Raw genomic sequence first — 26,900 nt, forward strand, 5'->3', positions numbered from 1 at the left:
GAAGATAATCAACAATTAATGAATGTGAAATGCTCAATGGCAGTAGTGGTTTTCAGCATAGGCTCTGAGTCATAGAGACCAGGGATCTAGTCCCACCTCCTTCACTTACTTGAACTATGACCTTAGGATATTATTTGACATCTCTGAACCTCAGTTTCCTCACCTTTAAAATGGGAACAATAATAATTCCTATTCTGTGGGATGGTAGAAAGGACTAAGTTAAATGGTATAAGTAAAGCACTTTACTACAGTGCCTGGCATATAATAAATTATGAAAATATGTTAGCTACTTTTATAATAATAATAATTATTATTATCAACATTACTAGTTATAATTAGAACATGCTTTTCAAAAGCGATCACTTTGAATTTAACTTGTATGCCATCTGATCTGGAAGTATAATGAGGGTATCCAATTCCTACTGATTTAGTGAGTCAAACAGAAAACCAAAACAAATTGAATCATTCAACTGGTGTATTTAGAATTGCTGATGATTATAGCATTCACGAAAGTTAGTGAAATACATAAATTGCAATTGAACTGTTCTTGAAAATCCCCCAAATCAGTTTTCATTTGTCTAGCCTAATGGTGGGTAGGACTTGTTCATTTTTTAAAATGTATATTTAGAACCATCTAAATAAGAAACATTGTGGAATGTGAACATGGAGGAAATAAAAGGTGTTAATACAATGAGACTATGTCAAAATCATGTATGTTCCATCTTTGAATACAAAACAATGCATTGCTTTCACATACCGCTTTATGCTTTGCATGGAATTATCTATCACTCATTGCCACTTTATTTCCTTGCTCTCTCTCTCTCTCTCTCTCTCTCTCACACACACACACACACACACACACACAACACACACACACACACACACACACACACACACACACACACACACACACAGAAAGGAGGCTACAATGTACATAGTCAGCCTCTTTGTACCCAGCACTGATTCTCTTCTAAGTCAGCTCTGCTGTCAGAGATCAGTGTGCATATAGATGGGAAGGTCTGACGTTAGCACCAAAGTTATGGGGTCACTCCAGAGATTTCATTCAAAGGATAATCTGATTAACAAAATTTTGAGGCAGACCGGTATATGCATTCTTTTATCATCTAATTCAAAAACCTCCACAACACAACTTGGATGAAATCGCCAGTATCAAAGGTCCTAATGTAGCATAATTTGTGTTGAGCATGCTGCATTGTGACAGTGCTATAAACCAGGGAGACAGTTTACTGACAATTCTGTACTACCAGATACCAACTCAGGCCTCTGTCCAGCTTTACATTGTCAACTCTCATGGAAACATGAGCAGCTACACAGCCTCAGAGGACGCTGAAGTCTGGATTGCAAAAGATGAGATGGACAGATTTCATATTTTCATTGCAGATTTTTTTTTTTGCCTTTTCAAACTGCTGAGCATAATTTTTTTAAAAGGCAGGAAATGCAACTAGTGTTTGTTTCTAGCATGGCTTCTGTTTTGAGATTTCTTCTTTGTAGAAGAAATGTGTTGCCCAGCTGTCTAGAATCCCAATCAGGATATGGCTTCAGTATGAAATATATTAAAAGAATGATTTTAGCTGGTTATAAGCAGGAACGAAAATGAGGCTAGGGCTTTTTTATCCAATTTTTACTCACAGAGGGGGCATTCTGGTTCAGTCCAATGGGCCCACTATGAATAAATGAGGTAAAGTTTAGTTCTGTTTTGGGGGTTTTTTACCCCCCCCCCCCAGAAGGAGAGTAATTGTGAAACACAAAGGTTCACATTAGTGAGCAAACAGAGCTGACGAGATTCTCAGTTACAAAGATTCTCAGAAATAAGAATCATGTGTCCACTGGCCAGAACTATTGCATTCAACTCTTAAAAGGGCGGTTCAACCCAAATTACACTGTTGGAGGATTTAATGCTTCTCTGTATTAATACTTCTCCTATTTGCAACACACACATATACACAAACATTATTCAACATGTATTAATTAAGACCTCCCTTTATGCACACCCTAGGGCTACTATTGGTTAATGGGGGAAGAGACAAAGATGATTCAAATCCTAGCTTTTAAGATGTATAGAGATTTTTTGACCCGTTTTTCTGTTCTCAACCAACTTACGATGTTTAGGTCTGCTTCTTTCCTGTAACATTTCCTATTTTTATTTTTATTTTTATTTTTTAGAATTCATAGCTTTTTCTAAAAGAAGTTTCAGGTTTACAGAAAATCTGAGTGGGATATATAGAATTCCCATATACCCCTCTACCCTCCACCCCAACACACAATTCCCTTATTATTAACATTTGCATTAGTGTGGTACATCTGTTACAATTGATGAACCAATATTGATACATTATTATTAAGTACACTCTATAGATTAAGGTTCACTCTTAGTGTTGTATAGTATGTAGATTTGACAAATATATACTGACATGTATCTGCCATTATAATATCAGACACAATTGTTTCATGGCCCGAAAACTCCCTTGTGTTCAATGAGTCGTCCCTCCCTCTGTCTACATCCTTTGCTACCACTGATCTTTTATGGTCTCCACAGTTTCGCCTTTTCCAGAATGTCATATAGTTGGGGTAGTACAGTAGACTGCCTTTGCAAAATGGCTTGTTTCACTTAGCAATATGCATTTAAAGGTCCTCCAAGTCTTTTCATGACTTGATAGCTCATTTCATCTTATCACCAAAAAGTATTCCATTATATGAATGTACCATAGTTTGTTTACCCATTCACCTATTGATGGACATCTTGGCTGCTTTCAAGTTTTATCAATTATGACTAAAGCTGTTGGAAATATTTGTGCACAGGCTTTTGTGTGAACACAAGTTATGAACTCTTTTGGGTCAATACCAAGGAGCACGATTGCTGGATAGTATGGTATAAATACATTTTCCTAAGAGCCTACCAAACTGTCTTTCCAAGTATCTGTATCATTTTGCATTTCAATTAGCAATGAATGGGGATTCCACACCCTTGTCAGCACTTGGTGTTACCAGTGTTTTAGCCTTTGGCCATCCTGATAGGTGTTTAGTAGTATCTCATTATTGTTTCCATTTGTAATTCTTTGATGATACATCTATTTCCTAATTTTTAATTCTTTTACTTACCTATTACATACTTTTCTAACGTCTATGATTTTGACTTTGATGTTCCCATCATTCATTTATTCAAGTACTTATCCACATGGATTAAGTGTTTATTATATGCCAGTAGCATTTTTCAAAGCTAGGTTATTTTTCTTTATTTTGCCCTTTTATTATTCTTTTTTTAAAATTTTTAGTTTGCCATTTTCCACTAATTATTCATTTCACGTAAACTGTTAGTTGGTTTTTCTGTCTATTAATCTCCAAGTAAGCTGGCTATCTTTTATTTCTCTGGTGACAATTGCTTACTCAACTTTCTCTTGTTCTCTTCAAAGTGTTTATCATTATAGATTCATAATACATACAGCACAGAGTCTGAAATATTGTTAGAGATGAAACTACTGAGAAAAATGAAGTGAAGAAATCACTTACCTTGGTTGACAATAAATCTTAACTTCTGTATTGTCGCCAGATTGCCACTAACTCGGTATATTCCATCAACATCTAGACCTGAAAATAAAAGGGCATGTTTTATATTTGTCCATAAAAGAACTGAAAGGATAAAAGAAAAAAAATTAATAAATGTGAGAAGGAAGGAAATAGTAAATCAACACGAAATATCCCTTCCTCAGAGAGAAAAAAAATTTCTGTTCTACACCAAGCAATCTTAATAGTTTAATTTCAACAAACTAATCATAAAATTCAGTCATAGTTAATCATCAACAAATTTAAGTCTAGTTGAATCATAGAAGACCAATAGGTAGCATTGGATTTTACACTGTAGTTAAGGTTCATTCCCCAGGAAAAGGCACGAATTAAACTAGTGGTGGACAGGAGAAGAACCTTTACATATACATTGTTGCTCTTTTTTGAACAGAAAATAACCCAAGGCATTTGTGAAGTCTCCCTTCCTCTTTCTCCTTCCCTCCCTCCAGTCTATTCTATTCTATTCTATTCTATTCTATTCTATTCTATTCTATTCTATTCTATTCATCCTATCCTATCCTATCCCATTCCATTCTCTTTTTCTTATAATCGCTATAACGTAAGGTGCATTGGTCTGATTATTTGAAACTACAGAATGAAAATCCGATTCCAGATGTATCATTAGCCTGATCATCTCTAGTGTATTATAGGTAAAGGGAGTGTTCTGTTATGTAAGGAAAATAAAGAAAAAATTTTCGACAAAATGGTGAAATTAGTTTCAGATTGTTTTAAAACTGGTCGTCTATAATTCAAAATAACTTATCCTGGCCGTGGATTTGGATAATCAACCACTTGTTTTCCACACATCTGTTTATGGCATCTAGTTATTTCCATGACCAAGTTATCGAAAAATGAGGAAACAGGAAAATAGAAAGAGAAACACTTACCAAAACACTATTACACGCCTTAAGGGATATTGATAACATAACTTTAATGTCAAGAATGTATATTTATTGATGTGTCCAGGCTCTCAGAGAGGCCAGGGATGAGGTTACCACCCATCTCCCTATTTCTCTAGGGAAATGGCATAGCACCATGATTAAATACTGTAATTCACAATCATAAGTATTAAATAAATTGGTAGAAATTATTGTCATAACATAAATAAGGGCTTTGTAAAGCTCTTTACTGACATGAAATAATCTCTTTTACAGTAGGAGCATTTCTGCCATTGTGCATATTTCATCAGTAGTTTAAGATAGAATAACATAACTTGCAACACTGGTATTTAAAAATTTTTTTTAACATTTTAAAATTTATTTTTGAGAGTAAGAGAGAGAGACAGAGCAAGAGTGGGAGAGGGTCAGAGAGAGAGGGAGACCTAGAATCTGTAGCAGGCTCCAGGCTCCGAGCTGTCAGCCCAGAGCCTGACATGGGGCTTGAACTTACAAACTGGGAGATCATGACCTGAGCTGAAGTTGGACGCCTAACCCACTGAACCACCCGTGAGCCCTGTAATGCTGGTACTGATGGTATAATTCAAAACCATTATTCACTACTTTTAAGATTTTATTTTTTTAAGTTTTATTTTATTTATTTATTTTGAGAGAAAGGCAGTGCGCAGGAGGGGCAGAGAGAGAATTCCAAGTGGGTTCCTCACTATCAGTGCAGAGCCCGATGTAGGGTTTAAACTCACGAACTGTGAGATCATGACCTGAGCCAAAACCAAGAGTCATACGCTTAACCAACTGAGCCACCCCAGTACCTCTGAAGGCTTTATTTTTCTAGAGCAGTTTCAAGTTTATAGCAAAATTGAAGGTAAGGTACAGAGATTTCCCATATGGTTCCAGTTCTTCATAGACCCATAGCTTCCCCAATTATCAGCAACCTCCACTAGAATGGTACATTTGTTACCACTGAGGAGCCTTCACTGATACATCATAATCAATGTTTATCATTGCACTATGATTCATTCTGGTCTTGTATATTCTGTGGGTTGGAATATGGATAATGACATATATCCATCATTATAGTATCGTACAGAGTATTTTCACTCCCCTACAAATCCTCTCTGCCCACCTATTCATCTTCACGATGTTTGCCCTTGCATGTAATCAACTATAGAGCAATTTGGAGTAATATCAATAAAATGAAATAGCTGTTAGCAAATGTATTAATTGGTTTAAGTGTTGTAATTCTAGAATAATCTAATAATAAACTCTTGAATCTGTGTCCCTTCCTGAGAATTATGAATTTATGAGGAATTACGATGAAGTTGGACATCTATTAGTATGTATGAATGTTTAAGACCCCTCCACTGATCAAAATCACATATATTATTTCTTTCTGGTGCACAAAATAGCTCCATTAATCAAAAGTTACTCTAGTTTGTTTGCTTTTAAGTACAATGTGCATTTGACAACTGAAATGTGACAATAATGTTAATTAAAAATTTTCTAATATTTAATTCCTAGTGTTAGTATTTGACCATATTGGTCTTCGGTTTATACGTATATACTCAGAACTTCATAATTTATTAACCATTACTTTTCTTGCTTTGTCATTAGATGGTGTTTAGTATTTAAATTTAACCTATAAAATCTTAAAGAATATGATAGATTTAAAAAATATTACAACTTACACATTCAAGCAATGTGTCCTTTAAAGTATTCCCTCTCGGGGTATATTTAATTTTTTCTGAACATGTAGCCATTGGGGAAAATATTTTGGAATTCTTCTTTAAAATCACCTTCGGTGGTTCCATATTGTCTGTAGGAAAATGTCGCTGGGGGCAAGTTAAGGGCCTTTGGTAGTAGTTTTGGATTTGGGAACTAGATAAAGGTCATTCAAAACCATGAATGGTGAATAATGCCGTCTTGCTGGCCACCACAAGCAGACAAAATTTCACCAAATGAAAGCGGTCTAGTATTTGCCCTTGAGTGATCAGTTTCTCTGAAAGAATTTGAGAAAAAGAATATTTTGGAAAATAGAAACATTGAGGCAACATGCAGATGTACATTCCCCAAGAGACAAAACTTCACATGCTTTTTAAAGAATCAGTCCTATTAGCTCTACTTAAAATGATGATTCATGGTGAAATGTCACTTAACATCTATTACAAGAAAAACAAGAAAATTTACTATATATTTCTTTTTTAAATTAATTTTTGTTTTGGACCTGAATCAGAGGTCGGTATTGCTTGAATGCACAAACTTTTAATTCGAATAAGAACCTTACGTAAGTCTTACTTTAATATGCATATGTCTTTATTCAAGGTATAAAATGAAGCACATTTCTACTTCTTTTCTAATTATTTTATACGCTATTGTAAATGCACGTGTTGTCTAGGGTTATAACTGAATTTCAATTACTGAAGTTCCCCAATATCCAAAATGTTCTTTTCCTTTTCTAGAAATTTAAAGTTACAACATAAGAAGTACCTTCCCTTGGTGTTCATATTTTAGTAGAAGTTTTTTTCTTATACTTTTTTTTTTTTTGAGTTCAGTAATCAAAAACATTTGAAAGAGCAGTATGGGTTGGATACATTACGCTTGGGCAATTGGAAAACACTATACTGTTTAAACAAAGCAGCCTCATCCTAAATTAATAACCCAATTTTCTTTTGGGATAAAAGGAGGGAGGGCTGAGGATGGAGACAGGGAGTATAACTCAGACCAGTGCCACCACTGTGGTTGGAGAACTAAGTCATAGCAGAGAAACTGCTTTGTGGCTTAAGATAGAAACCAGAAAGTAAGAGGGAGTAAAGCAAAACATATTAGATGCAATTTGAATCTAACTTGACACAACTTCCAAGCCCTTTAGAGTCAGAGATATCAACACCATATATCTTGTGAAGGATAACAGTCTCTGACATTAGTGGCTCCTGCTTCAAATGGCTCATGCTCCCCTGCTATCATACTTTTTAAATTACATAAATAGAGTGAAAATGACAAAGTACATATTAAAAAGGAGGGTATTACATTTTGCAAAATAATCTGGAACATATCAGTGAATTTTAGCAGTTATAAATTACATAGGTACAGTCTTGAAGTTGATTAGTTTCCCTCTGAATGCCTCACAGAGTGGCAAACCCAAAGTCCTGGGAATATTACCCAAATTGCAGTGATTCACGTGCCATCCTCTTTTTGCTCCAAGAACTTTGAAAGTTATGCCAAACCAAACCAATGTAAATTGGTGGATTTGGACATCCTTTTCATGACCACATTATCCTTGCTGGATTGGAAACTACTTATTTTGGAAATATAATTAGACCTCGTATGATTTTGAAATGAGCAATGTCTTCAAGGTACCCATGCTGCGCTTTGGTGAAGTTTGGAGAAAAATCACTTTCAAAGGTACTTCTTTCAAGAAAATGCCATGACTGAATGCTGACAAGAACTTTGCTTGTTATGATAAAAATACTGTGGAAACATGGTGAAGCTGAGTCATTTTATTTTATTTATTTTTTATCAGACTGGCATTAATGGCAGTTATGAAAAACTCTCTGAAGAAATCCATGTTCGCTGAAATATCATTTATTTGTTCATTTTCAACTGACCTTCTTAGGTTTCAAAACAGTGTTTACCGTTGACAGAGATGACTGGGTATTGCTGTAGGAAATTTTAAGAAGTCTCTCTCCTCCACCTCCCACCTTCTCTTAGGAAGCTTAGACTAGGATAGACACACAATTAGGAGTTATTAGACCAAATGGTGGTCTAAACCCAGTGGAAAGAATGCAGCTGTCATGAGTAATTCCCACTATAAATCTTAGACACTTTCCAAAAAGAAATCTAAGAGACCAGCACTGTTTCCAGAGTTGACTGGTTTATCTGCCAAAATACAGGCAGTTTTTAACAATGCAGATGAGCCTGTTAAAAATAGTTGCAAACTGTGGATTAGGTAGCATTCTTGGTAGCTTGAATGATGGACAAACCACGAAGATGCAGAATTTGAGCCTGGTTGAGAGGTGTGGCCCAAAAGCTTGCTTGTTTTTCTGGAACATAACAAAATGCATCTGAACCCCTGGAGTCTGAAATGTGGGCTGGGAATTTTGCACAAACAGCCCCTCTCCCGAGATTTATGGCACTTCCTAATTCCTAGGAGGCCAGAGCTACCACAAGAAGAATCATTCTCACAATTCTTTGGTCTTCTGGCTTTTCCCTCTGGCAAAAAGCAATGAGCACAGGAACACCCAGACTGCCCCCCGAAGAGAGCTGCCCATTTCTTTCTTGATCCTTCTGAAGGTCCTGCTTGATTTCAGAGCTGAATATGAGGGGAAGTGTATGTGCCATTCAGACCTATTCCTCCTCCTCTAAATTGAGTGTCTCCAACCTTCTATCACCAGCTTATCTGTTCTCATACTTTAATTTCAAAGACTGAGGTTATAGGTTATAATCTCAAACTCTAAGTTTGATTTTTGCTCTGTCTCAATGGCTGATATTGATGCCACAGCTTTGTGCTGGCTTTATTTAACTATTAATAACTTCTTGTGAGATGCCCATCCTTCAAGAATGATTACCTTGGGAAATAGTTGATTCTTAAATCAAATTACCTCTGAGCTACAGAAAAATAAGAAACTTCGTGTGTTTCCTCTTTCTTTCCCTTACCTCCCTCATAGTTCTGGTTTTATCCTTTGTGTTACTGCTGACTTTCTCTAAGTTTAGTTTATTCTTTATAAATACTTTGTGACTTGTTTATGTTTAATATTAACCACTACTACTACTAAAAAAAGGAGGGTGATTGGGTTCAACATTAAAATTTTGCTTCATAAAGGAGCTCTTCCAAAAGTCAAAGTCTGATGTGTTCTCTTCTTTTGTAGGTTCCTTCATTTCCTCAAATTAAGCACTGCCCAAAAGGAGTTTCAGTGATGATGGAAATATTCTATATATTACCTGTTCAAGCCAGTTGCCACTGGCCACATTTGGCTGACTACTGAGAGCTTGAAATGTGGTCAATGCAACCAAATATCTATTGTACTTAATTTAATTTAATTTTTTAAAATTTATTTATTTATTTATTTATTTATTTATTGTTATTTATTTATTTATTTTTAATTTAAATTCAAATTAGTTAACATACAGTGTAGGCTTTAGGAGTAGAACACAGTAATTCATCACTTACATATATCACCCAGTGCTCATCCCAACAAGTGTCCTCCTTAATGCATGTCACCCATTTAACCCACTGCCCCACCCTCTCCCCTCTAGCAACTCTCAGTTTGTTCTCTGCATTTAAGCCTCTTATGTTTTGCCTCCTTCTCTGCTTTTATCTTAGCTTGTACTTAATTTTAAATAATGTAACTTTGTAACTACCATATTGGACAGTGCAGCTCAAGATCATAGTCAACTACTGGTCCTCTCTTGTGTTCCACTGTTATTCTCTTTTGGGTTTATTTTTAAGAGTTCTCTTTTCATAAAAGTATGTGATTAGTAAATTTTCATATTTCTTCCATTTCAATGACTGTTTCATAATTAATTGTTGATTTAAATATTTGGGCGTCATAATCTTTTACTTTTCTAACTTTAAAAAATAATATTTCATTATCTTGTAGCATCTCTGCTGTTAAGTCCTTTATTAAATTGATCATTAATGCCTTATAGATCAGTTGCTTTTTCTTTAAGGATTTGTTTTTAAAGACTTATGCTTTAAACTTGTGGAAGTAAAATACTCAGATGTGTCTACATCTAGGCCCTTTCAATCAGAAAAGCTTCTTTTATTTTTTCTTGATATGTCCTTCCCTCTACTGTCTCTTTTCTATCTAGAGCTACTTTAAGATGGATGTTCAAATATCAGATTATCCTCATGACTGAAAGAGCAAATTAATCGGAATATATGGTGGCCATGGTGAGCAGATAATAGACTAGCAGCTCTTTAATTACCAAAAGAGGGAGGATTTGATTTTGGATATGGAATACTTTAACTGTTTTGCTCCTGGCCAAAGCTCTCTAACTCTCTTATATAGAGAAGATCTGAGTTACCTTATTATCCACTGCCTTCTTTCTCAGATGCCAGCCTCTTCTCCTCTGTCCTTCTAGAATTTGTTCTCAGGCTGAAGCAGCTGCAGGTGATTCCTTGGTCCAAGGGAGGGGCCCAGGTCTCCCAGATATTAGATCTGACATTTAGCAAGTTACTTTCTTTATTATCCTCTTTTTGTTTGTCAACTCCAAGTTTGGATATTCTCTAGGACATCCCTGGAAAGAACTGTGCCTAATTATTATGTCTGGGAATGGTGTTTCTTCTGCTCCAATTTCTCCACTTATTTGATCCCATCTGCTTTCTGTCTTCCTGGAATTTCTATTTCTGGTTGGCTTATGGCACCTTTTCTGTTTTCAGCACCATTATTATATATATTTTTTTCTTTTTAAAATATCTTTTCTATTATTTCATTGGGGGTTTTTGAGGAGGGAGAATCAGACATGTTTTTTCAGTATGCCACCTTGAATGGGGCCCTCTATTGTTTTTCATAAAGATAGACATTTTAATGCTAAAAACAAAAGTTTCATTAGACTGTGAAGATACTGCTATATAATAATTTTGTCTATGGGCAAATGGCATATAAATGGCGTGGGATTACATTATGCATATTTAAAATACTCATGTGCCTCCAATTCTAACATTGGGAAAATATGTTAATACAGTGTTCAGGATAAGTATACCCCTCATTTCCTTTTTTCTCAGTCTTGTCCGTTTTTTGTATTTACAAAAGTTCTGGTATCAGTTATGATTTCTCAAGTGTTCCTTTTATTAGTGAGATTGTTTCATTTTTTTTTTCTTCCATTTGTTTCATGAGCCCTTTCTTTTCCATTTTCATCCAATTTGGATATTTTATCCTACCTTCCTTGTATCTATGCTATAAAATCTTATAAGACAATTGTCACAGTAAGTTTTTCTTTTTAATATCATAACAAAATATACACCTTCAATTAGTTTTAGTTTTGATTATTGAAGTAGAGTTGACATACAATGTTATATTAGTTTCTGGGTACCACATAGTGATTTGACAATTCTATACATCATCTTCAATTTTCCTTCACTATGTTTGTTTGCTTGATTTGGGTAATAGTCCTTTTTCAATGACTTATGTATGTCTGAATGAAATGAGTTTTCATCTATAAGATATTTCATATTAGATTCATATGGAAAAGAGAATTTTTCTGCTTTTAGTCTATGAAAAAAGTAAGTATTTGTTGCAAGAATTTTTAAAGAAATGTTAGAGTAAAAAAAGGTCACTAACAAAGGTGCTTATTGAATGAGCCTCCCATCTCTCCAGTTCTTTTTAAGTTGGACACTGGACACAGGAGAAGCACACTGAGTTGCCAGAAACACAAAAGCTGTCCCTCCTCAATGTGCACTGTCTTTTTTCACTATAAGAATTTTCCCCTTACATTTATACTTAGTTCTGATCATAATATTTTACTAAATGTCTCATAATTAGAGGTGCTTACCTATGCCATTATAGTCCAAAAAAGTAGATAGTAGTATATAAAAAGTCCTGTGAAAACTCACATCAGTACTGAGGGCTAGATCCTTGTTACCAATTCCTATCATTTTTTTTAATGCATTAGGCTTATTTTTGTATATAATCTCTACACATTTCACTCAACTCGTATTCCATTTAGACTTACTACTGGGCCAATTGCCTTTAAAATCATGCTTTTTATTTTATTTTATTTTATTTTATTATTTATTTTATTTTTTAATAAAAGATTTTTTTAATGTCTATTTATTTTTGAGAGAGACAGAGACAGAATGCGAGTGGGTTAGAGGCAGAGAGAGAGGGAGACACAAAATCCAAAGCAGGCTCCAGGCTCCGAGCCGTCAGCACAGAGCCTGATGTGGGTCTTGAACTCACAGAGCTGTGAGATCATGACCTGAGCCGAAGTCAGATGCTCAACTGACCGAACCACCCAGGCGCCCCTAAAATCATGTTTTTTAAATGTACAGATTACTAATTGATAGGCCAATAAGGATAAAAACCAAAGGGAAAAAAGTTACAACATGGCCAGTGTGATACAGGTGGAAGTGATTTGTATGCCCTGCTTAATACCTGAGTAAAATGAAATGATAGTCTAAGGACGGCATCCCCTGTGTGGTTCCTCATTTCTTACACTTCTTACATATTGACTCTTACATATCTGCCTAAACTCAGCTAAGAACTTGAGATTTAATAATATGAAACTTGAAGGATGGTAGACACAAATATGAGTTATAGAATTATATAAATCTTAGACTCACTCTGAAAGCATCTTAGGTAAGAAGGATCTCAGAGAGACCTTGAATTTGCCTGTGAAACTTCAGTAGGAAACCTAAAATCTTGATTTGACAAAACAAAAGATAATGAACTGAAATGATTTCTGCAAAGTGGGAAGCAAGGTACCTAGAAACAGTCTTTGATAAATTCTTTTACATGTTTCTATTTTTTTTCTTTTCTTTTTCTTTTCTTTTTTTCTTTTTTTTCTTTCTCTCTCTGTTTTCTTAGTCTTGAAGACAAATATTGGCCAATGATTCTGATTATCATTAAGTGAGATCTCTTGTCTTGAAAGAAAATTACATGTGTCTAGAAGATACTGAGGTTGAAGGTTGTATTTGGTTCATCTCATCTCATTCTCTGAGTTTCTTTTATGTTTATTATGTTATGCTGTGATCATGCCGATGTAAAAAAATATATCTATATCTATATCTATATCTATATCTATATCTATATCTATATCTATATCTATATCTATATCTATCTATATCGGTATTGTGACTTGCTCAGAGTGTTTCTTTAAAATAAATAGGAATGGGGCGCCTGGGTGGCTGGGTTGAGCATCTGATTTTGGCTCAGGTCATGATTTTGCAGTTGGTGGGTTTGAGCCCCACATTGGGCTCTGTGCTGACAGCTCGGAGCCTGGAACCTGCTTCAGATTCTGTGTCTCCTTCTCTCTCTGCCTCTGCCTCGCTCACACTCTGTCTCTGTCTCTCTCAAAAATAAATTAACATTAAAAAAAATTAAAATAAATAGGAGTCATAAGAATGAACAGTCTAATTCGGTCAACCATTATCATCTGGTAGTTTGCAAGCAAATTCACATAGCATAACCTGAGTTCCAAATAGCAGTGGGGGACCACCATAGCAGGAGAGGAGTAGCAGGTTTAATGAAAGAAACCCAGCTTCCTGAAGTTGCCACTCCTAAGGAAAGTTTGGCGCTTAGAAAAGAATAATCTGTAGACTATGCACATGTACACTTTAGCAACAAACTCTTTCATAAGTGAAAGGCATGCAATAAAAGGCTCACCAACACAAACAAGAAGAAAACACTGAAAAGTGACTCCTTTTGTGATGAAGTCATGGTAGTTACATAAAGTCTGGCCTTTAATCCCATTATACTTGAAATAGATATTGATTTAAAATTCATATATTTGCTGTCATTCTTTTCAATCCCCCACCCCTATTTTTTAAAACATCTAAACAAAGTGACCTCATTGTTTTCCATTGGACTTTTTTTCAAACATTGGCTGGGATGATTGAGATTCAGGAATGTGGGAAAATGGATTCCCAAACCGCGTCCCTCCCCTTTCATTCTGAACTGTAATTTTTGGCTTGGCTTGAATCACAGTCATCGCATTTCAGCCTGAATCTCTCTGTAAAGTGATCTTTCTTAAACATTTCTCTCACTCATCAAGGGATCAGAAACAAAGCTGTTCTAGTCTTTCAGCAAAACACTTACAAGCAGCTTTTACCGAGAAGTTGCAAGAGCTAAATTTCCTCTAAAATTGTTTGAAAAGCGAACATTTTCAGTGCCTCGTTGTCCTTTTTGTGAATCTTGTCATCTGTATGCCATGAGCTCCAGCAGCTATTTTAATCTGTTTTTGTTTGCAATCCATTTGGTGTCCACCCAAGGAAATGCAGGTGATTCTAATTAACTTACTGCTGAAGATGTAGGAAAAAAAAATATCTCAATTGTGTTGCACAGAATTATACTCTTAAAACCTTTCTTCTCTTATTTATAACATATTATTAATGAAAATGATTGTATGAATATGTTTACCACCTAATTCACTGCTGTTCACTTTTTTAAATCAATGAGGCTTACGGCACAGAAAAAAGCCACACACATACACAAATACACAGACACAATACAGACCCCAAGAATGCTTGCCAACTTTTATTTAACAAGGGTAGCAACTTAAAAATAACATTATTTTTACTTTGTGCAACATAGTTTAATATCTGAAATAACCCTGTTTCAATAAAAACCTATTGAAATACTCTCAGCCTAACTCTGCCCTGAAGGTAAAAGTGATTAATTGAAAGATTTTGGCAGATCTGTGCTCACCACCAGGGCAGTTTAATTTAGAACACATTCAACCATTTCTCAGTGTCTCTGTGTTGGTGGAGCGTTACTTTTGATCTTCTTTGTGGAGGGTGCCTCTAATTCGGACCCTTTAGCCAGCCACTTCCTGGAAGGTTTTGATGGCTAGCTTCTGCTAAGCATTCAGGTGAGGGAGAGCCCCTCTGGCTGCTGCTTCTAAAGTGGGTTAGGGAAGCAGAATTCCAGACACAAAGGCAAAATATACTATAAACCTGTTTGGGTATATCTACCATCAGTCAAGTCTTATTTCGATCACAGGCAAACTTTTGAGAAGTTCTGGTGACAAGGTCGGGATCACCTGACTCTTTCCTAATTAAAGAAGATGCTCCTGGTCATGACAGTGGATGAGACTGATAAGATTAAAGTTCCTTTTTTCAGGAAATATAAAGAAGATTATTATTTTCTTTTTGATAATACAGGAGAGACTATCATGTGGGTATCGTTAATACTTCTGCTAAATAGAAAGATGGGGCCGGTGCATAATCCTCCCTATTTGGCAAATAGACCTGTGCTAAATTGGGATTACATAGAAGGACAGAAACATTCCAATACATTCTGGATGGAGAGGCCTTGACTTGGTGAACTCCAGCTTCCCCAAACCTAACACATATTGATTAAGCACTTATTATATTGCAAAAGTGTGTTAGGCAAGGGGTTACAACAAAGAACAGAGGGTACATGGTCCAGATATTATGGAGCTATAGCACTAACATTGTTCTGAGGCACTCACAGTGAATGCTACACACAGACTGATGAGTTAGTACCAATAGCACCTGAAGTCCCTAATATTTTCACATATGCTGTTGCATATCTGAACAATACACTCAGTTGGTATTTGCTCTATAGCTACCTTTAGAAGGAAATATCATTCTGATATATATATTCAGTTTCACATTATATCCTGAAACAGTTAAGCAATATATGTTTTATGTATACAGTATTAAGTAATTAATCTGTGTGCAGTAGGATTATAGAAATGATTCTGGTTTTGTTTATTATTTTATCTATTTCCTACTATTTTATATGTATGCATATGTATACACATATACATATATAGGAATATGTATATTATTATAATAAAAACAATAATGATATTTATTTAATTACCATAATATCATGCCATCAATTATGTGATATGGGTTTATGTTCTTATAGGCTCATTTGAAAAAGATTGAAAGACAAAACTACCGAGTATCTTTGAATGCTCTATTGTGTATCTCTAATTTATCTATGACATGTTTTAAGACCCATGATATCAGATTCCAAATTTTTATGAGACATAATAGAAATCTCAAAATGTAATTATTTTACAAACTATTCTATTACTGGACAAATCACACCAGGTTTGGAAATACAAATAGAAGTTTTCTGGAATACAGCTGAAAAGACATAAACAAAATTGTAAGCTCTAACTGTCCCTGGACAATTTATATCATTGTCATTCATGACTGTAGGACTTGTACAGAAAGAAATACATAGATAAGGGCCCAAATTTAGTATTGAGGTTGGCTTTTTAAATTTCTATTATCACACCATAAGAAGAAAGGTAAGGCAAGCTCTCTTTTAGTGCTGGAGGAGAGACCTATCCTCAGCTTCATTCTTTACCACTGGAAGGCTGTTAACTATCTAGTAAAGAATTGCACACACTCCAGCTACTCAAAACATTACTTGTTGACTTAAAAAAAAGACATTCCAATACAAATTGTTTTTTATTTAAACTCATCTAGCACTAGTATAATACAAACCAGGCTTCCTGCTTCTGGAGAATTTTGTCACATAGGTCTACATAAAAAGTCTTATTGAAATATTTGTCAGTGCACATACATATTTAGCGTCTACCATTTCTTTCTGGTCCATTGTCACAGAAAGAAGGCATACTAAACTAAGATGTGTTACACATGTTGATGTTCATTAGTTGAGTGTCCGTCTCATGTAGATAATTTTCTAAGTGGTTAAGAAACCGAGTTACAAATACATCTCATGTCTTCCATTGTATAAAATTTAAATAGTGTCTCAATTTCCCCATTTCCCCTAATGGCTGGCAAGTTTTGAATTTTAAGAATTTTAGAAAATCCATGACATTCATTATAGCTGACTCTTGAGGTGCTGCAGAAGTTAGAAGTGTAAGATTATCAATTTGAAGACCTGGACTTTATGTCATCGGTCCCCAAGTTTAGTCTTAACATGAATTACAGAGGCTGTATTTAAGGCATCTTTTCAGAAGTCTGGGGATAATAACTCTGTCTTAAAGTATTCCTTGTACACAATCTTGCTTATGTGTAAAATTGTGCAATTGGAATTTTATTCCTTTGTCTTTAACTCCCATGGAAGGATTTCACATCAGAGCTCACTAAGCATGTGCACTTTAGTGTAGATCAATCTATTAGACCTTGTCCTGAAAGCAGAATTCAGCTGAAAGAACAGGAAGTCCAATAAGACTTTGCTTGTGTAATGTGTGGGACAGGAGGAGAGGGCACGTGTAATACATAATGGGAAAGAAACGGAGGGAGGAAGCGAGTGTCCTATACTGGTTTCAAGCTAATCCAAACGGGTAGTTGCCATTATCTAAATGCTTACCCTTCCTGGATTTTCTATTTTCAGATACACAAGGATTTGAGGAAATGGAAGTATTCTCGCTGTGCTTAAAGACTTGGGTGAGGAAAGGTGTATTTTTCAGCTTGTCTAAACATATTTTATCCTTAAACATAATTTATTCTTATCATCATAATAATTTTCCATCACGTGAAAAGTGTAATAAATTGTCCTCCTTAGAGACAACTTCTACAATGTTTTTTTTTTCATTTAGATGAGTCTAATACTTTAAACTGAAGTTCCAAGACAAGATTATATAAAGCCATATAGGGCTTTGCCCTACAGATTGAAATTCTATGAAGAGACACATTGTTCACGTGATTTTCCATCACGTGAAAAGTGTAATAAATTGTCCTCCTTAGAGACAACTTCTACAATGTTTTTTTTTTCATTTAGATGAGTCTAATACTTTAAACTGAAGTTCCAAGACAAGATTATATAAAGCCATATAGGGCTTTGCCCTACAGATTGAAATTCTATGAAGAGACACATTGTTCATCCTTGAAGTCATGAGCTCTCTAACACCACCCCTTTCTCCTGTTTGCAAAGCACCTGCATAGAACACAGTCTTGGAGACTTCTCCTGCTGCGTCATTCTTCTGCACCTGCACTGTGTATGGAGCTGTGTTATCGACCACTGGCTCCATCTGAAACCTTTCATCCCTGTAGTGGCCTTAAGTCTCCCCAAGTAACTCAGACTAAGGCTCATCAGTAAGAGACAAATAGCCCTGAACAATGGCAGCCTCATGAGGTCCTAGATTCCCAATCTACTTTCAAGTGTTCAAACAAGCCTTAATAAAGACTATTACATCCAGAAATGTATGCATTTCTATGAATTCATTGACTGGAATATCAAAAGAAAATGATGACCTTATTTTGCCCAAAACTAGAGCCAAGTACGCTGCAAGCAAAACCCTTAGAAAAGAGGAGGAAAGTAAGCTTGGGAACAGAGCATGCTTTTAGAGGTGTCAGTACGACTGTCTTCTTTCCCTTATCAAGCACAACAAGACAGAATAAAACCCTTTCTTCACTGGTGCTTGGAAAACCTCTAATAGGAGACAAAGACATTTAGTGTTAAATTGTTGTTACCTTTTAAAACAACTGTAACTCAAGGTAACACTCAAAGGTGTTTTAAGGGTGTCTAAAACTTCAAGATAGGGTATAAATGATATCCCTGAGCCAGGTTTGCCAGCAGGAAGGTGTTGCAGGTCAGACCCAGTGTTCAAGGGGACATTGTGCAGTAATGTAACCATTTAGCAAAGAAAAAAGAAGGAAGGGAGCAAATGACGACCCCAAATACATCTTACTCTGTCCTGGAGTTGTCTTTGTTCAGACCCATGTTTTGTCCCTGTGAGAACTTTCACTAACACGTTTGTAATTGTCTTTTTATGGTTTCAGGATTTCAGACTACTTCCAACTTTAACCCAAACTACCAACATTAGTTATAATATACTGGTATAAATATGGAACACAAATTCAGCATTTGACAATGTTTAACAAATAAAAACTGTTTCCCCTGCCCACCATGCTGTCAAACAGGATGATGACAATAAATGATTCAGGGCCTTGAGTATAAAGTTTTGTTTTCATTCTTATATGCCGTATGTGTTACAAATAGCAGATAAGAGGGGACTTCAAACAAGGGAGGTTATTGTTCATAAAATAGTATTTCTGTGCAATCTCCAACAATTTTAGTTAAACAGATACACTAATTGTTTTCCTTTGTTTTGGTAATGCAATTTGTGGGAGTTAATTTTTAAAATAGGAAATTTTAAGCATTTACATTTTTTTTTAAATTTACATCCAAGTTAATTAGCATATAGTGCAATAATGACTTCAGGAGTAGAATCCAGTGATTCATCCCCTACATATAACTTAAGAATTCTTTTTAACTCTTTCTCTTTTATATAAAATATTACCGAGCTGATATAGCCACAGGGTTAGCGGCAGTATTATTTTAAATCATTTTAAGTTTATTTATTTATTTTAAGAGAGAGTGAGAATCGGAGCAGACAAGCAGGGGAGAGGCAAAGAGAGAAGGAGAGAGAGAGAGAGAGAGAGAGAGAGAGAGAATAGCAAGCAGGCTCCATGCTGTCAGCACAGAGCCCAATGTCGGGCTTGAACTCACGAACTGTGAGATCATGACCTGAGCTGAAGTCAAGAGCCAGACACTTTACTGACTAAGCCATCCAGGCACTCCTAGATGCAATATTTTTTTAAATATTAAAGGCTCCTATATTTTATTCTGTAAAGACATGGAAAAATATGGCCAAACTATATTATTGTGACTTGTGACCCTTGTTTTGGATCCCTGGCGATTGCTTTTTGCACATGGCAGTCTAATTGTTTCTGCTGGCTCCTCAGGAATCTACAGTGTCTCTAGAACTAATTTCAGTTAAAAAGTTGATTTCTAACATTAGTTTAATTTCTATCCTAATAGTTATCCCCCTTACGTATCTTTTCCAGAAGGTTGCCCAGAAAAAAAAAATTATCTGCTTCTATCCATGACAAGCTTGTGAAAAAAAGCCTTTCTGGTGGGAAAAGAATTTGAAAGGAAAACATGGACGTACATATATCAGACCAAGATTTAAAAGATGAACATTATATGTGAGGAAACATTGTAAGAAGATTTCACTATATTAGTTTTTCCAAGTCAGTGTTCCAAAGCCAGTCTTGGATTATGTGTGAAAAGTAAGAACTCTATAACTGTAACAGGTGCTGGCAGGAAACTCCCATTAAAGCTTATGGAAGTTATGCCTGTAAAGTCCTGGCATCTGAGAAAATTCTCGCATAAGAATGCATTATGCATCAGATTTTTCTCACTAGAAAAACAATACAAGGCTGTGACTACTCAACATTCCCAGTCACTATTTCGCTAACATCATCCCTTGGTGATGACATCTTGGTGACCTTGCGGTGTATGTAGAGTATATATGAGGCTTCATTTCAACACTGAGAGCATGCATTGTCTTCTATATATACCAACAGAGATGTTGGTTGGCCATCTGTCTGTCCTAATCAGAGCATAAGCCTGAATTTTTTTCCCTTAGAGTCAATAGATTTATACTAATTGATCCATATTTCAAGGATTGACTCTTCATATGCAACATGGCAAATATTTATGAGATTTTACTGGAGTTTGGAGTAGTCTATAGAACATCAGGTAGTAATTAATATAGGTTTTAAATCTATAGTATTGACTCATGTTGGAAAGTATTAGCATTATGTGTGGCACATAGTGCATGCTTAACAAATGTCACCTTTTTTTCCTTACATAAATCAGCTGACTTCTGTATGACCACATCTTCAAAGACTATGGTATAATCCTTTGAATGTGAACTTGCTCACCTTAAAGGTAACAAGTAAAGCCTATTTCTCTGATTAAGCTCACCTTTTTAGCGTATAAATTCTAGAGGTTAAAATATTTCTTTTTCTGACATTTGTCTATTGGTTACAGCTAAACCAAAATTATCTTACTTTACTCTAGAAATCTAGCATTTATAAGGAATTTGATTTAATCCCAGTGGATAATTTGGATTTAAACCATTTATCAAGTTAAAAACTGAGATAAAAATTTAGACAGTATTGAACCTTAGACAAAGTCCAGTGAAAATGGTTGTGAGCCTGTATATATCCAGATGTAGGTATCCATAGCTAGATTTGTAGCTACCCTATGGATTAAATGTTACTAGCTTGCATATGTGTTTGTAGTTACAATTTTAAATATGCTTTTCATGTGCCAATATTTCTTTAGTAAAAGGTCCTGGGTTAGGGTAATATAGTTACCTTCCAGAATACACACACACACACACACACACACACACACCAGCACCAACCCAGGCAATCTGCCAAATGTGGTTGCTGTGAAAAAGGTTTTGCTTTAGGGCAATAGCAAACTAGCTCACCACCCCGCTGCCCTGCCCATTCCTCACCACACGGCTCTTTGCTGTATCCTTAACTTCCCCTCCTACCGTGAGGGAACATTTCTTCGGACTGTTTTATTGCCAATATATTTTTACTTTGTATGATGAAATGAAACAAGGGACTGGTTTCATTAGAAAGAGAGGTAAACAGAGCATTAATTAAATTTGCTGATGATACTAAATTGGGAGGAACTGTGGACATCTGTGAAGACAAAAGAATCATACAAATGGACTTAAGGAGTTTAGAAATATGAGCAGGAAATAATAAAAAAGACTTAGCCTTAAATAATGCAAGCTAATATATTTGGGAAAAGATTGTCAGAAACATGGCTATTCAGTGAATGGTAGACGTCTGGAAAGTGGTAATCGTGAAAGAGACCTAGGGGGTGATAATGGGGAAAATTATACACAAACTTATAGGGAAGTAGGCACAATGCCCAGAGGGTTATATATAAAAGAACCAGAAAGTTAATAGTCCTATTCTTATGATACTGATAGATCTCAAAAGCATCAAGTTTGGCTGTAGTTAGTTGAATCCCTCAGGTTCATGAAATAATTTAACACTATTTGTTGAGAGACTGGTTTCTCCCTATGAAAGAAGAAAAAGTCTGTTTTGTCTGAAAGCTTTCCTGAACACCAGTTATTGGCACTATTTCTGTCTTATCCTATTATAGACTATTACTAATATGGTATATCACATAGATATGGATATAGACATTGCTATGGGTATAGATACATAAGACCCATCGTGAAAACAAAGAACTTTCAGTTTTAAGGTATTTTCTCTACTTTCTAGATAATATGACTTCATATTATGTTTCAAGAGACATTTAATCACAATCTCTTCTATCAGTTCAGTGCATCTTCAGTATATGGGATTCACTAAGGATGCATTGATGGATGAAAAAGAATTTTGGATAATATCTATCTATTCATCCATTTAATCATACAGCATGAATTGAGCCCCTACTATAAGCCAGCTTTGGTATGTTAAGCACTGAGGAGACAGAGATGAGCCAGCCACAATCCCTAGACTCAAGGACTTATATTCTAGATGGAGATACAGGGAATGAAACCAGCCATTACATCCCCATGCAATAAAGGCTATGTTAGGGAGAGCAAAGCTGTCATTGGAACACTGTGGAGTGAAATCCTAATAATGTTCAAGAGACCATGGAGGGGTGGCTGAGGATATAAATCAGAGACTATTCCTTGAAGGGGACACTCGTGCCTATGCACAAGAGGATGAATGTGAATGTGGCAGGTGGATAGGTACGGGGAGAGACCTTAGAGAGAAGGAACAGCACATGGACAAAGTACCCACCTTTGGAAAACTTGTTGTAGTTGATATTCCTGGAGCATAGGAAGCAGCTTGTAAGGATATGAAGCTGGACAGTGGACAGAGGGAATATGCTTTTGGAATAATTAGTATGAAATTTTGTTTATCCAGATGAGGCAAAGAAACCATTAAAGGGATGTCCTAAGAAGGCATAATACAATTCTGTTTGTGTTTAAGAGGAATAATGTTGTCATCATTGAGAAGGGTGGCCTGGGAAGAAAATAGAACAAAGGCAGTGATATTAATTAGGATATTTCAAAGGAAATTATGAGTTCTAATCAAGGCCATGACAGGTAAAAGGAAGAATCAGATTCAAGAGATAGTAAGAAATGAGGGACTATTAGACTTGGTGAATGATGCTCTATGAAAGTAGAGAGAATGATCTAAAATGTCCAACATGTTTCTTTTTAGGGAAATAGGCCATGATGTTATTGACTGACTTAAGGAATAAGGGAAGAATAGGCTTGTTAGGTAAAGTGATAAATGCTGTTTGGAAAAGTTGAATTTGCGATACCAGAGGAAAATTCAAGAAGGGTTGCTCTTTGACCTCAGATCTGAGAGTAAAACGTAGCTTGAGAAGTCATTCTCAAATAAGGATTTTGAAGTCATTGAAGAAACCATTGAAGGCTTTGGTATCATTGAGATCACACAGAAAGAATGGATATAGAAATAACAGAGTCAAGAATTAAACCCAGAGGAAAATGCACATTTCTTAAACTGTCAAGCTCTAGGCTACGTACATGGACTCTAAAATTATGCCATGTAATTTCAACTACATGCCAACTGCCTACCTTTAAGGCAAAAGGAAAGGAACCTTACTACAGTGATTACAATACTGTCTGCTAGATGTTCTGCTGCCCTGTAGGAGGACTAAAGAGTAAAGTTAGCCCAACTGGTCAAAAGATACAAAACATAACAAGAAGAGCATTATTTTTAAAACAAGAACGATAATAGTCCTATTTTAATGGCGCTGGTATATTTAATGTCTTTGGAGAGCTTTCAATAGTGTCAGCAGAGTTTAACTTTTCTGCTGTGAAGTAAATTTGTAGAAAATAAAATCAATATCCAATAGCAAAATAATGTCAGAATTTAGAGTATTTGTATCCTGTCTTCATTAGCCTGAAATTGATAATTGTTTGTAGTTCACCATATATATCTTATTTCAAATTCTTTAACAGACTCTTTCAACTCAAAAAAAATATCATCAGAATAAAAATTTCTTGAGATTTACATAGAAAATAAATACTGAATCAAGAATACGAGATGTTCACAGGGAAGTAAACTAACACAGAACAGCACCAGCAGGTTATTCAAAGTCTGAATTAAAGGAAAAGAAAACAAAATAAAGGAAAAGACGTGGTGATGTGATGCTCCACTCTCTGTGTGGGTTATGAGACCCACACCTACTCCTAACTATACTTAAGCATGTCACTTATAAGTCATAGTTGCCATTCAAGTACTTGATTAAAAATAGCAGGTTATTGTGGTTAAACAATCCCTAGTGGTATATGACTTCCTCTGATGAAAATGAGTAGAGAATGGGTATTCCATTAGCTCCTGCATGGTGCACTTAAATGGAGTATCCCAAAACTGATGAGCATAAAATCTTTAAGGAAACATACCTTCAAATGTTTCGCATAGGTGGGTACATATGGAGAAGAATATCATTTAGAACAACATAATATACTACTATCAGAATGGTTTACATGTTTAAGAAGCAGATTTGGAAGCCATGCAAATCATACAGCTGCCTTCAATCAACCATTGTTGTTCATTGATCATCTAAGTTTCAACCACAGGCAGGTGAAGCAATGCTGTGCAACGTTCCATAAAGATTTAAGCAATGTTGAAGATAATTAATCCATTCATTCATCATTTATTGAGAACCAATTATGTGTCAGGCACTGTGAAGAGTTAAAAATAAATCCACACTCTCTATCTCAAGTAGCAGACAATGCACTGAAGGTAATATTTTAAATATTTTTTTCTTCTATAGGTTACGCTTTCACTCTAAATCTCAGGACATTCTTATTTCCTTAAAAACGCTGTGATTTTACATCTTGTCTACAGTCTACTATAAGCTCAAGAACTCTTCCAGCAGTATCATTTTAGAGTTATTTTGGTTTTGCACAGTTTTCCTCTCAAAGTGTCTTGCCCCCCCCCCCCAACTTTTTTCTGAACTGAAAGTAGGAGGTTACTTGAAAAGTATAAAATTCTGCAAAAAGGTATAAAACTGGTAAGGCAAAGATTACTTGAACCCAAGAAAAACACTTCTAATTCCACAGCCTATTAGACTTTTAGATAACTTTTCACAGAATTTAGAAGAATCTCTAAGACATGAATCTTTTCAGGGGATGGGTAAATTACTCCAAAATACTCAAAGAGGAAAATATGCCAGTTCGATTATATAGACCCATGCAACTACTTCTGAAATCCACATGCCTTTTTCACTAAATATGTAGATCAATGATTAATGCTTAAGTTGGACACACTTCATTTGAAAGTGTGAAAATTCCTTGGAAAAGGAAATTCTTTTCTAGACATTTTAAAAGGAACATTATTTATTAGGAAATCCATAAAAGAGTATAATATAGCATTTTGGTCTCATTCATAGCTTCCGGAATTAATTTAAGATTTCTTAATTATCATAATTTTTTAAGCTGTAGGGAAATGTTTGTAAAAAATAGAATATATAGATTCTTGTTCAACCAATAAACAACAGATCGTCTCACAAAATGAAGTGGCACACGCCGTGAGAGTTTTGATAATTTATTTTTTTAATCAGTTGTTTCACATTATGCAACAAGAATTTTTAAAAATTCTATTTAAAAACTACAAATCCATGTTTGAATCCCAGGGCAACAAATATTTGAAAATCTCTGTCTGCCTTATTTTTTTTTTTTTTTGCGCCTTTTTATTGAAAACCTGAAAGCTTTCCAAATGCATGTGATTTTTTTTTCAAATTTTGTAAACATTTGCTTCCAGGCTAAAACATCCTGCCAACTTTCAGCCAAGATTATTTTTATGGTTGAACTATTAACTTCTGAATATGGGGGCTTATAATAGAAAAACTCCCAGACCCAGAACTCTCATCCTACAAATGACACCATTATAGGATATTTTAGAGTATTACATCTTGACATGAGGAGGTGTTGCATTATTTAAATCCTCCATTCACACAATAAGAGACTAATTTCCTAGGGTATTACGTTTGGCTCTATTTCCTTCCAACTGACTCGAAGGGAAAAGTATGGTAAGAACCCAAACTTTAGCATGGGGGTGGATGTGGGAGTGGAGGTTGGAAATTAGACTCAGGCTTTATCTGGGAAGAGACATTATTTATTCTCATGCATTCTGGATGCAAAAGTGTGGGAATATCCACTGACTGATTTGACCAGAGCCACATTGCTGGATACATTAGATACCCTTTCTGGGTATTGAACTGCACACTTGTTCCTCCATTAACTTCTGTTACGTTTAGGCTCTCTTTTTGATAATAAGACTATTGCTTAGACTTATTATAAGTCTATAGTCTTGCTATAAGTCTATAGCAAGTCTACAGATATATTGCTAGATGTGGATAAACTCCACTAAATATCACTAATCAGTACGGTGAATTAATTCCTAACCATGTGTACACACAGAATTTGTGAACATTCCATGTAAGCTTGCCATTCACAGCAAGATTTAACTTAACAAGCATTTTCTTGAGTGGGAATAAATTTCTCTGGAACAAAAAAGCAGGTATCAGGTAACTATGGTAGACTTGGTAATTGCTTCAATAACTGTCTTCTCTTCATTACTAGACCTCACAAGATTGCCCTTTTATCCACATTTGTTTTCTTAATTGCAAAATGCAGCTTTTTTCTTTCCACCTTGTCATCTCTGATTTCTTTCGGTTGTCTTTTCCAGTTTCTCTTTTGTACTCTTGCTGCCTGTTTCCTGTTTACTCTCTTTTGATTTTGTCTTCCCCTCTAGCCCTGAATGTGGCTTTCTTACAGACACAGAGGCCCCAGCATGACTACCCTAAAGAGCCAATTCCAACTTGGACCTAGCACAACACTATAGCTGTCAGGAAGGTGGCTGTCTTTGGGTTGCACTAAAACAAAACAAAACAAAGCAAAACACAAAACACAAAAACACGAAACTGGACTTAATTTCAACTTAGAAGT

General features: G+C 35.5%; 1 protein-coding gene across 4 annotated transcripts in view; it reads right to left on the reverse strand.

Moving 5' to 3' along the window:
* ARHGAP15 (Rho GTPase activating protein 15) overlaps positions 1-26,900 on the reverse strand; it is a 626,514-nt gene that overhangs the window by 199,136 nt on the left and 400,478 nt on the right. For all 4 annotated transcript variants that reach the window (XM_060623481.3, XM_060623482.3, XM_060623483.3 and 1 more), the window contains exon 11: positions 3,529-3,606. In XM_060623481.3, coding sequence (XP_060479464.2) covers positions 3,529-3,606 — 78 coding nt within the window. The remainder of the gene's footprint in view (positions 1-3,528; positions 3,607-26,900) is intronic.

This window comes from Panthera onca, chromosome C1 (assembly GCF_046562875.1).
Source record: "Panthera onca isolate mPanOnc1 chromosome C1, mPanOnc1 haplotype 2, whole genome shotgun sequence".
NCBI classification, from domain to species: Eukaryota; Metazoa; Chordata; class Mammalia; order Carnivora; family Felidae; genus Panthera; species Panthera onca.